The sequence below is a fragment of the Periophthalmus magnuspinnatus genome, chromosome 21, assembly GCF_009829125.3.
Source record: "Periophthalmus magnuspinnatus isolate fPerMag1 chromosome 21, fPerMag1.2.pri, whole genome shotgun sequence".
Lineage (NCBI taxonomy): Eukaryota > Metazoa > Chordata > Actinopteri > Gobiiformes > Gobiidae > Periophthalmus > Periophthalmus magnuspinnatus.
Window position 1 is genome coordinate 32,104,407 of NC_047146.1, and position 13,284 is coordinate 32,117,690.

The 13,284-nt window shown below is 40.2% G+C and overlaps 1 protein-coding gene across 1 annotated transcript in view; it reads left to right on the forward strand.

Moving 5' to 3' along the window:
- The window catches only part of LOC117388978 (nck-associated protein 5-like), a 39,939-nt gene that overhangs the window by 18,608 nt on the left and 8,047 nt on the right, over positions 1–13,284 (forward strand). The window contains exon 6 of the mRNA XM_055230401.1: positions 786–905. Within this exon, the coding sequence (XP_055086376.1) occupies positions 786–905 (120 nt within the window). The remainder of the gene's footprint in view (positions 1–785; positions 906–13,284) is intronic.

Consider the following 13,284-nt stretch of genomic DNA (forward strand, 5'->3'; position numbering starts at 1 on the left):
TATATACGTCATTTATACGTCATTTATGTGTCATTTATACGTCATTTATATACGTCATTTATATACGTCATTTATACGTCATTTATACGTCATTTATATACGTCATTTATACGTCATTTATATGTAATTTTATGTCATTTATACGTCATTTATACGTCATTTATATGTGATCTGTTCATACGTCGTATGTTATTTTTTGTATGTGTTACTATGACAACATTAGGAAGCAAAAATTAACTTTGGAATTTTCACAAATACATTTTTTGTCATTTATTTATTTATTCAAATGATGGCGCCTAAAATATGAACTGTAACTGAAGCCCACAGTCCTGGTCATATTCATCTATCTCCATGTTCTAGCAGGTCACACCATTACAATACAAGTCAGATCTGTTCAGAGGCGAGCCCACTCAGAGGTTTCGGCCCTTTACAGTAATAAATTCATCTGTAATTGAATTAATGCAAGAAATACAACAAGTCTAATGTCATAAAGTGGAACATTCAGACAACAGGTAAAGACAGATGTCAGAAAAGTTACAGGGTGCACCTTTATGTAATCAAGTAGCATTATAGAGGATTTTTAAGGACAGCATTTTCTTTACTCGACTCCACAGTTTTCTCTTGTAACTGGGACATGTGGGACAAAATCTCACCAATAATTTGATTTTGTTCTACGAGATCTTGTTCCGTTCCAACTTGTAATGTTATTTTTTCCCATTTAGCCAGTATTGTATATCTTATCATATATGACGCTAACATAACATCTTTATCATTCTTCCTCCCAGGACCTGAAGGAGGAGTGTGTGAAGCTGAGGACTCGTGTGTTTGACCTGGAGCAGCAGAATCGAATCCTGAGCGTTCTCTTCCAGCAGAGAGTCAAGATGGCCGCCGCGCCGCACTCCCAGGTAGTACGAGCATTCATGGTGTACGGTGTAACATACAAACACACACACATGCTACACAGACAGAGACACGGGCTGACAGGACGGACCGCCGGGAGGGACGCCTGAATTTTACATGAGAGGACACACTTCTAAAGGTTACCAACTTACAAAGGAGCAGGTACGCCAGAGCTGTGGACGGGGAGAGCAGCTTTTGGACGCTAAGTTCACTGTGTGGTTATGTTTAAAGCAGCTAATTGTGCGATGGTTAAAGCTAATTCACTGTTGTTGTTTGTTTGTTTTAAAGAGCCCGTCTTACACTATTCTCAGTGTTCTAATGTTGTTTCTTCATCACAAACAGGCCTGGAGTTGTGTTTTGTTTCATTCGCACATGTTTAACGCACAAACCCTGCATATTTAGGCTTCTCTCAGACAGAAAACAGTTTGTTCCACCTTGTGATGTCATCGTGTGGTGATACAGGAAGTGCTCCACTGTGTTTTTAAACTCCACACACCTTCACTAGAATCATTTGAGTGATGTCAGTCCTGGAATTGCTAATCTCAAATGAACAAAAGGTAAAACGTAGCTGTTAACTTGAAAACTCCCACTTGATGACATCACGAGGTGGAACAGAGCGTTTAAAGTGTGACTCAGACATGTGTGAATGAAGCAAACCACAACTCCAGGTCTGTTTTTGAGCAGGTAACAACATTAGAACAACAACATTAGGTTAGTCAGATGTGTGTGGCTCCGTTGGTAGAGTTTTTTGCCTTTCCCGATCCAAATTTTGGTGGTTTGATGTAAAGTGCTTTGTGCCTTGAAGGTGGAAAAGTGCTGCATAAAAATGTGACCGTTTACCATTTAGCATTTAAAAGTCTAAGTACTTACAATATGAATCGTTAATGCTTTAAAATGTAAATGACTGAGTCTTGATGCACATTTTGCTAATATGCTAATTGCCTGTCTTAGCTTAATTACCAAGCTCCCATTGAGTAATACATATATGCTACAGCCTGACTGTGTCTAAATGGACCAACATCTCACAAAATAAATGTTTACACTGGCCCCTCGTTACGTTCTAAAAAATCTCTCACCACACACTTTATACACTTTTCTCACGTAGCTATTAATGATTCAAAACAAAATAACCCATCTTTTGAATGACCCAAAGTCCTCAAAATGGCTCCTATGTCTTGAAACTGAAACGCATGAATAATCGAGTAAGTTCTAAACAAATCTTTGTATTAACATTTACACTTTTTGTATTGTCCAAACAGCAAACAGTCACCAGTCGTTGTATTTGTACCAGTCCCAAGCCTTGAAAACTGAGCGGTTAATAGTAGAAGTTTTACCCATAATTAAACTAGCGCACTGCAGATTAGCTGAGTGGTTAGCATACTTGCCTTACAGCTAGAAGGTTCTGGGTTTAATTACCAGAGCTCGTATGTTATTCATGAGTTTCAGCTTCTTGTTATATGCCACATTTTGACTTTTTCCCGCATTCAAAAGGTGCACTATTTAGTTGAAATAGCCCCGTGACCCGCCCCGTAACTCGCCCCGTGATCCGCCCCGTGACCACCTTTGTGACTCTCCCCGTGACCAGTTTTGTGACTCGCCCCGTGCCTCGCCCAGTGATTCGCCCCGTGCCTCGCCCAGTGACTCGCCCCGTGACTCGCCCAGTGATTCGCCCCGTGACTCGCCCAGTGACTCGCCCCGTGCCTCGCCCCGTGCCTCGCCCAGTGACTCGCCCCGTGCCTCGCCCCGTGCCTCGCCCAGTGGCTCGCCCCGTGCCTCGCCCCGTGCCTCGCCCCGTGCCTCGCCCCGTGCCTCGCCCAGTGACTCGCCCTGTGCCTCCCCTGTGATTCGCCCCGTGACTCGCCCCGTGACTCGCCCCGTGCCTCACCCCGTGACTCGCCCAGTGACTCGCCCCATGACTCACCCAGTGACTCGCCCCGTGCCTCACCCAGTGATTTGCCCCGTGCCTCACCCAGTGACTCGCCCCGTGACTCGCCCAGTGACTCGCCCCATGACTCGCCCAGTGACTCGCCCCGTGATTTGCCCCGTGACTCGCCCAGTGATTCGCCCCGTGATTCGCCCCGTGACTGCAACATTTTGACTTTTTCCCGCATTCAAAAGGTGCACTATTTAGTTTAAAATTGCGTATCTCTATGACAACAGCCCTCATTTTTATTATTGTGAAACCCGTGGACAGCCATCATCGAATAGAAAGAGAAAAGTAAATAAAGAGCGGGGTGAGGACAGTGCAGCTTGTGTAGCTCCGCCCTGTTTGATGAGCGCTGGCGTCCCTGTGTTCTGCACGGCTGGGCGTGGAGTTCATCAGACCTGCATTAGCCGCTCACCCTTGTGCTAATTGTGACAGATTTGAACCAGAGCTTTATAATCCAGCTCCAACTAAAATGTCACTGGAGTCTGAGGACGCCGCTCCGAGTATGTCGCACAAATTGGGCGCCGCTGGACCGTGACGCTGCGGAGGTGATCAGGCACTAAACCAAACCTTTCAGGACTATGAAGTATTTCTCTAAAGAATATGGCAAATTTGAGAAGTACTCCCTTACATTTACTCCAGTAACTTCTTAAAGGTGCACTGTGTAACTTTTCTAGAAGAGCGTGGCACTTTTACACTTATGTGGGTAAATATTGTGCAGTGGAGCAGTAAAAGTTTGGGTTAGATTTCCCTCTGAACGAGTGACAAACGCTCAGGGGTGGAATGCAACAAACTAAAAGTACTAAACTACTACACTTAAGTAAAGTACAGATACCTAAGATTTTTACCAAAGTACATTTTAAGGTGGATACTTCTTACTTTTACTTTACTACATCTGAGAGTATCTGTTGAACAAAATTCAGCACAAATCTTTATCAAAATCACTACATTTATTAGTTTTGTTATTACTTTTTACTCAGTCTGGATGTGGACTTTTGGTCATGTTCTAGTCCTGGTCTAGTCCTGGTTTAGTCCCGGTTTAGTCCCGGTGTAGTCCTGGTTTAGTCCTAGTTTAGTCCTGGTTTAGTCCTGGTTTAGTCCTAGTTTAGTCCTGGTTTAGTCCTGGTTTAGTATATCCTGAATTTTGATGTGTACGTGTAAAGAACAAACTAAATTAACATATATGAAATGATCCAGATGATTCTAGTGAAGGTGTGTGGAGTTTAAAAACACAGTGGAGCACTTCCTGTATCACCACATGATGACATCACAAGGTGGAACAGAGTGTTTTCTGCAGGGTTTGTGTGTTAAACATGTGTGAATGAAACAAACACAGCTCCAGGTCTGTGTAATATCTCTTTAACTTAGAGATGAGGGTTTAGTTTACAGGTTATAGTTGAAGTCGTTCTATCTGCGGCTCCTGGGGGCTCCTGGGGGCTCCTGGGGGCTCCTGGGGGCTTCTGGGGGCTCCTGGGGGCTCCTGGGGGCTCGTCTCCAGATGTTGAGGTAGGAGTTGGGTCAGGACGGCGTCGCTGGGGTAAACCGTCCTCTGTTATTTAGTGTAAATCTTTATTCATGTTTCAGCTGTGATATAATCCAAATGTGTCTTTTTACTCACTGCTAACATGTTTTTCTTGAACATGTATTTTTTTTTTTCTTTGCTTTTCTCTCCTGGCTCCTCTTTGATGAGCCCCGTTCTGTTCATTTAGCAGTTTGTTTATAAAACCTTCCTTAGGCCTAGTTTTAAAGCTTTGATCATTGGTGAAATAATAACGCTGCTTCTACCCACACACAGAAACACGACTCCACCAGCCTCCACCAGAAACTGAGATTACTCTGTTATCTCTGCTCAAATACACACGTTTACATCTGTGCAGGACACGGAACGTACACGGAACGTACACGGAACGTACACGGAACGTACACGGAACCATGGATAGAATCAGTAATGAAGTTTTGTAGATAATAGTTTACAGTTAAAACGGTTTAGGGAATAGTGAAGGTCTGTTAAAGCCGATTTATTCTGCAAAATCGACTTTTCAGAGCGTTTAACCTGTGCTGCTACAGTCGTCTCTGTAATCCCTCCGTCGTCCAGGTCTGATCCATTTCACTTCAGCTTTTATCATTCTAAAGTTGTTGTTTTTTCCTTATTTAACTCAGTTGTATTGGGATTGATTCAGCCTTTAATCGCTTATTTTCGTTCTACAGTTTTACTTTCTTAATCAGTGATAATAAAGGATTTGTCAGCGTCGCGTCGTCACTTTGGCACAAAAAGAACTCGGCGGCTCGCTCGTGTGATCTGCAGCTGTCCACAGGGGGCGCCGACAGCTCCCATTGGACTTGTTTGTTTTATTAAATTATTTTAAATTTCGGCACGGCAAGTTTATTTGTACAGCACAATTCGCACACAAGGTAATTCAAAGTGTTTTACAGAATAAGAAAGACGTTAAAATCACAAATAATCATCATAAAATTAACATTAAAGGAGAAAAGTGCAGAATAAAAACATTTAGTCATATAATATAATATAATAATGTGGTGATTTAATGTGCAAATGATCCATAATGATCCACAGATGTCACAGATTATAAGAATAGAACAGACACAAACACGATAATCTGCGTTAATCTGATGTGCCTGTTATTGACCAACGACTGTTTCACTGTTTCACTGTTTGATTTTTTACTTTCTGTTGGTTAAAGAGACAGTTTTGCAAAGTCCGATGAGGCGACTGCTGTTGGGATTTTGAAATACAGTGGTCCCTCGTTTATCACGTTCTAAAAATAACCCTCAATAAGCAAAATCCACGACGTATCAGATTTATTTTTTACAGTTATTCTCTCTGTTTTTGTCTGTAAAACCCCTCACCACACACTTTATACACTTTTCTCACACAGACATTAACACTTTCTCACATTTCTCTCTTGTTTAGTTCGTTAATAGTCTTACAAACGTCTGGATCCTTCACTGCCGCTCGATGTGTGAACAAAAGTAACACACTTTCCTCACAGCAAAGTCAGAGCAATGGCCAGGAACGCTCATATTTGATTAAAGATTGACAGATTCATCTCCAGGAAAACTCCGGAAAGTCGTTGAAAATCCATAACTGAGCCAATGAGAACGAGTGTTTGTCGAGGATATTCTTGTCTCCTTTGTCTCCTGTGGTTCAGACAAATGCGTAAAATGTTGAACACTGGCTTTTAACGCACGAGAAATGAGCGTTTTTGATTAATACTACAATAATAATCCAGAATAACAGCGCGTCAGTGTAGGTAATGTGTAATTCAGTGTTATGTGGGGCGGCCAAACGCTTTGTCAGTAACTTTCAACTGCAGGATAAACATTGGATTACACTAAAACCTTGAATACATATTTAAAAATAAGCTCTTGTTTTGTGGGGATGAGTAAGCCCCTTTAACCATCATACTTTGCATTACAATAATTATACAGACTTTGCAGTAGTTGTTTGTGTATCGCTCAACCTTGGCCGGTTTTGAACTATTTCACACACATTTTAAAAATATGCTGTGACACATCCTCAGTTCTGTCAGTTATCTTCAATCACTCACTAACAGTTGGTTTTATTGATGAATTTTCTGCGTTACTGTTTAGAAAATGTACAGCATTAGTTTTACGTCAGTGTCGGGCCATGCATTTGACCCTTGACCCTTCAGTGACGTCCCACTTACACATTACAACATCACCTCAGTACAGACTCGTCAAGCAACACTTAATTTCAGGAGCATTTTAAGGCCCCAGGAAAATGAAATCTGCCTGACAACACAAGCAGCTGAAATATAATTGGATAAAAACTGTACCACAATAAACAACATTGGAAGAAACTCAACAAAGTGGATATAATATGACGTAAGGAGACAGAGAATATAAAATAAAATAAAATAAAATCACTTTTCTGAGCATGTTTAGGCACAGAGAAGGCCTTACTGGCCCTGGCCCCTGTCTTTACGTGACTCGCTGTCTTTGGGTTTATACATGTTTGGTTTTCCATCATAATCAAGATCATTCTCTGGACTTGAGTCTTACAAAAAGCCTCAACCTTATCCTCAATATCAGGACGTCACTGTGTCCCGTCATTTTAGTATTTTCTCTGATGTTTTAATGGAGCCCATAAAACCACTAACACACGGTTTAAAAAGCTTTTTGAAAACAGAAAGTGCTGAATCGTGTATTGACCTTTACAGTGAAACCGTTGATGTCGCCTCAGTGGAAAATGCCGTATCTCCCACTGATGCTCATCTTAAATATCTGTTTTTAAGTCTAAAACAATTTTTAAAAAACAAAAGACTTAATAATGAAGAGGTAAAACACTTAACAAAACTAAACCGACATCCTGAACGTACACGGAGGAAAATCCAAACTGATTATGACATTTTTAAGAGACTCAGGAGACTCCAACACGGCTGTGAAATCTTTGTGATCAAACTTTTTTATTCAAGTATTAATCTCATCTGCAGCTACACAGGGACAGAACGATTATATTTTTTTACCCTGCTTTTCAACCTGTCCAGGTTTGAATTCCTTCCATAGACAATTGCAAATTTCCTCCTTGAAAAGTCACCAGCAGAAATGGTGTTATACATATTTATCATGGACTACACATAAAAAATAACTGAGCGTACACATATTGTGTATCTTTTGTGAATATACAAGTTTGACAGACACATCCAGGGCTGTGAAATCTGACACAAAGCTGTAAGTAATAACCTCTGAACACACTCATCTGTACTGTCGACTGCTGTTGTGTGTTCTTTTTGTGTAAAGTACATCGTGTTGCATTTTTTGCCGTAAAAGTTTTCTATAAGTACACGTTGTTGTTGTGAGACGTGATAAGTGTCCCTCATTATGAAACCAGGGCACAGTTGTTCTGATGTTAAGTATGATGAATGTAGCAGCGTCTCACACTGAGCTCAGACACTCTGCCCTTTAACTCAAAGGTCAAAGATGAAGTCCTGTTTACTGCTCCACTGGACTCTCATGTGCACGGGGCCCCTTTCTCTAATTATAGATAACACACGTGTTATTGTCCCACAGTGGGGAGATTACAATATTTGTATTTATTCATCAAATGGACAATGTGTAAAAAAAAGCTCATTTTGATCCTTAGTCTCCTGCTGGACCAAGACTGACCACACAAAGCAACACACAAAACACACACGTACAAATATACAACTTTAACTTTATTTTTACCAAACAGATTAGATTCAAAATGTGTCTTCCAAGGGATTACCAATAATAAGCACGCTGATTAAAAACAGCAAATTGATTAGTTTTGAAATACTGAGACATAAATATCATTTGGAAAAGCTGAATTTTGACCGATACCTTCAAATACGACATTCCTCACAGATTCATACGGCGTCAGAGGTGAACATGGACCTGGTAAAAGTGATCAAAATGCATGTGATGTAATGATAATAAGTGAATGTATAAATGAATGACAAAAATCCCACTCAACTTGGAAGGTTAAAACACTGTGGGGGAAGAAGGAGGAGTAAACATATCAGAGGAAGAACTGACTTTTATTTGGAAACATCAGCGGAAATTCACTTTCTCACAGAGTTTGGCTGGAAAAGTTCGATCAGATACAATGATTAAACAGCGTCGACACAAAAAAAGACCTGTGCACATAAAAACTGTCTTTGGACGTTTACCACAGGATGAAGCAGGATAAATGTTTAGTGCCTTGTTGTTTGCTACTAAGAAATGTTTAACAAAGACATGATTATCACAGGACAGAGCAAATCTGACAACACGGTGTGAAATAACATTTGACTTTTATAAAACGGAAGAGATGAAAGTGTTTGTAAATGACAAACGAGGATGGTTTGTTGGGAAAAGTGGGTTGAATATGCAAATGTAAAAAGACCCAATTTTATTTAAGAGTCTAAGTAAACGGATGAATAACGTGCACTTTGTGGTCGCTCCGTTTTGTCCCATTTTGTTCTGTTTTCTATGTGTAAATGATGGGAATGTGTGTTAAATGTTCCCACCATAGTAAAACATTAACATTTATAAATAAAGAATTTAAAAATAAGATTATAGAGCAATATTTACACGTTCAAACTTTCTTGGATCAATAGTACCTTGATAAATGACAGCGCGGCGCCTCTGCAGGTCTGGTCTTCACTCATTACACCGTCGATGTTCATGTCACAACAGGACGCAGCAGCTGTGGAGAGTCCAGACTTGCTCCATGTCCAGTTTGTTGCACAGATGCAGGAAAAACATCTTTTCTGATGATAAAATCCACTCATGCTGGTCTCAGGTGCAAAGTATAACCCACAACCCAAGCCTGAAACATCACATTTCCATCCTCACTCGTCTGCTGCTCACTGATGGTTTCAGATCCTACAATGTACGATCTCATGAGACACATTTACTATTGATAAAAGAAACAACACAAACACAAACACATAAGAACAACACAAACATATAAGGGGGCTCAAGAGTTTTAAAATTCTAGACATTTTTTCTTCGTTTCTGTTGGATTTTAACATGTTCCAGTTGTGACAGTGTTTCTTACATTTACATTATGTGGGGTCCTTGCTCCGGTGTAAACACAGAGCTGCCCTCACCTCTGCACGACTCAAAAACAAACACAACAGCAGCAGAGATTTTACTACTATAGATAAAAACAAATGTGATTATTTTAGAGTGATATTTAAGCTGCTGTAAACACACAAGCCTGTGTCCAATAAAACTTGATATATTATATTATTTTAAATATAAATGTATGGGCTCTTGGGGGCCCCCTGCTGGCCTCGGGGCCCTCAGCAGCTGCTCAGTCTGATTATAGTCTGGACCGGCCCTGGTCAAATGAAGCAGGTTCACTATGTCCTTTTATAGATACAGTCTATGTCTAAGAACTCACTGCTTTACATCAGAAATCTGCATTTGATTCATAAATAATAAATCATTTTAGCTGCTCCTCGTTTGTATGAAATATTATTGTCCTTTAGACGGTCGTGACGTCATCTGAAACTCCACTCTATTCAGATAAATGAACGTGCAGAGTGTGAGGGCTGTTTACAGGTGGAGTTTAGCGCCCGGCGTGGAGCGTGGGGCGTGGGTAACCTTGCTGAGGGCCGCCGTGCTCCACATGAGTGCGTTCTGATGAGAAGCTAAAACTAAAACATGCATAAACTGTCTCGTCCTTGTACTTTAACGGTCTGATGAGCCTTCGTCTGCTTTACTGTTCAGCTCAAAACAACTCAATGGAAAATGGTTTCAGTGTCCTCAACATGCAGCCGTTTTACCCTCGCTTCACTTTATTTACCTTGGATATAAAGAATACACAGGGAATAATAATGTTTAATGTTTAATCCTCCTGTGGGCTGATATTTAAAAGGCGCCGCACTTTTATTTTAGTGTTTTTATTTTTATTTATAACATGAGGGGTTAGATTAATTGGTAAATCTGTGGAGTAGAACAGGTTTGTGAAAGAATCTGATCAGAAATGTTCAAGGAATATTTTTGCAGGTAAAAGTAAAAGTGTCACATGAAAAAAAAAAACATGTTTAAAGAGTAAAAAGTAAGTATTTTGCTCAGAGTTTGAGACCTAATAAAAACCTAATAAAGATTCAAATGTGGTGATTTTGATACAGAACAGAAATAATTGGATTCATATATTTATTTAGCTGTTTTTATTTGTATATTTTTGTTTACTTAAATTATGAACATGATAAAAAAATAAACCCTCAGCATTTTCAGCAGGTCTCACACAATAATAAAAAAAATACTTTTACTTTTCAGTTCAAAAATGTAGTGGAGTAGAAAGTACAGATACTGCTCTCAGGTTTAGTGAAGTAAAAGTAAAGCATCCACTTTAAAATGTACTTTAGTAAAGCACAGATACCTCAATTTATTATTATTATTATTATTTTTTTGCAGTACTTTACTACTTTGACTTCCCCCCCAATCAGGACGCGGAACACAATGGTCTACAGTCCCTTAGCCAATCAGGTCGCAGAACACAATGGTCTACAGTCCCTTAGCCAATCAGGACGCACAACACAATGGTCTACGGTCCCTTAGCCAATCAGGTCGCACAACACAATGGTCTACAGTCCCTTAGCCAATCAGGACGCGGAACACAATGGTCTACAGTCCCTTAGCCAATCAGGACGCAGAACACAATGGTCTACAGTCCCTTAGCCAATCAGGACGCGGAACACAATGGTCTACGGTCCCTTAGCCAATCAGGACGCAGAACACAATGGTCTACAGTCCCTTAGCCAATCAGGACGCAGAACACAATGGTCTACAGTCCCTTAGCCAATCAGGACGCGGAACACAATGGTCTACGGTCCCTTAGCCAATCAGGACGCAGAACACAATGGTCTACAGTCCCTTAGCCAATCAGGACACAGAACACAATGCACATTCAAACTTTTAATATTATTTTTAACTCTATGGAAAAATGAGAAGTGCAGTTGGAGAGCCGGGGGGCGGGCGGTCACTGTCGGGCTCCAGTGCATTGTGGGTCAAATTGCTCTTGCCCTTGGCCTGTGAAGCTCTGTGGACATTTATGACTGAGAGTTTTGTTAAACTTTATCGCGGGTGTCAGATCTCAGATAACCTCCGACACGATCCCTGTAATTAGTGTGGAGATTGTTCCCGGCGCTGTCTTCTCTCACAATGTGTCAGATTGAAAAGACCAGCGTGTACCATCAAGTAATACGAGCATATCAATGAATGCAGCAAATGAGTTAAGTCCCCAGCTCCCTCGTGCAATTAATTCACATTCACATTAATTATTGCTAACAGATGACACTAACGACTTTGAGAGGAAGAGGGAGTACAAACGATCAATGCGCTTTTAAATGGGGTCGTGGCATGAGGAACCGCAGGTCGCTGTCTGCAGGAATGGCACTGATCCAGAGAGCGCCAATTGTCTGAGTGTGACCCTGGTTTGAAAGATTTGAAAAGCGGGGAAAAGTAACGCAACTTTAGAAAGAAGGAACAACACGAAATGGGTCGGTTATATCACACAAAATGGACTTTTTGGAGCTTTAATCCACGTTATAACGCTGTTACCTCATCAGAAACAGACCTGGAGTTGTGTTTTGTTTCATTCACACGTGTTTGAGTGACTCTTTATTATAAGACTATCTACATCTCCAAAGCTCAAAACGCTCTGTTCCACCTTGTGATGTCATCAAGTGCTAGTTTTCAAGTTAACTCCTCCTACTTTTTACCTTTAGTTCAGTCAACATAAGTGGCAGTTCCAGAAGCTAAAATGATCCAAATGATTCTGATGATGGAGTTTAAAAACACAGTGGAGCACTTCCTGTATCACCACATGATGACATCACAAGGTGGAACAGAGTGTTTTCTGCAGGGTTAAACATGTGTGAATGAAACAAAACACAACTCCAGGTCTGTTTGTGACGAGGAAACAGCATTAGAACAGATCAGAAAATAGAATATGTTCCCTGGAAAGAACACATCCAAAATAATAATAATAATAATAATAATAATAATAATAATAATAATAATAATAATAATAATAAAACACAGGAATAATAATAATAATAATAATAATAAAACACAGGAATAATAATAATAATAATAATAATAATAATAATAATAATAATAATAATAATAATAATAAAAAAAATAAATAATAATAATAATTCAATATACAAAGTAATAATCTAAATAAATAAAAATAAAGGAGAGGGCGGGGTTCAGGTTACATACTCTATATTTAGTTTTGGGTTTTTTTTGTTTTTTTGTTTCCAGTTCAATAAAATAAGTCTTCTGGCCGATAATGTTACAAATTTGACAAATGATTTTTGTTCATTCTGAAGATTTGCAGTAACTGAGGACACACTGAACAGAGCGAGTACAGGGTCAGGACCAAACTGTAACTGACAAACATCTGACAGCAAATGAAATATATTTGTCCTGTAGGGGGTGTTTTTGGACAACTCCAAAAGGTTTGAGCGAGTGAGACCTGGCCCCGCCCACAGCGGTCACAGCTGTGTCCACCCCAGGGACAGTTTGGAGAGACACACCTTTGACAGATGTGGTCTATGGAAAGTTTTAAATTGCAGTAGATCATGACGGACGCAAACTGAAGAAGAGTGGACGCTGTGCTCAGTTTGCATTGTGCCCAGTTAGTTGCGTCGTAGGTAAAACTCCAGACTGCAGTGTCATTCTGTGGTCAAATGGCTCTGTTAAGACTCTTTCCAATACAGTAGTTCATTCTCACTGTTGCCAGCAGAGGGAGCTCCAGCGCCTAAATACCTAACCGGAAACAGAGATGAAGTTTAGATTTTAAGTTTTAGGTTAGATTTTAAGTTTAGTTAGTATAGAAGTATATTTTCCAAATGCAGACATCATTTTAAGTTTGAAAATGTAAAATACTTATTCCACGGAACAGACCAGGAGAATGCATAATGTGTTCTTTAAGATTCAAAAGGTTAGGACGA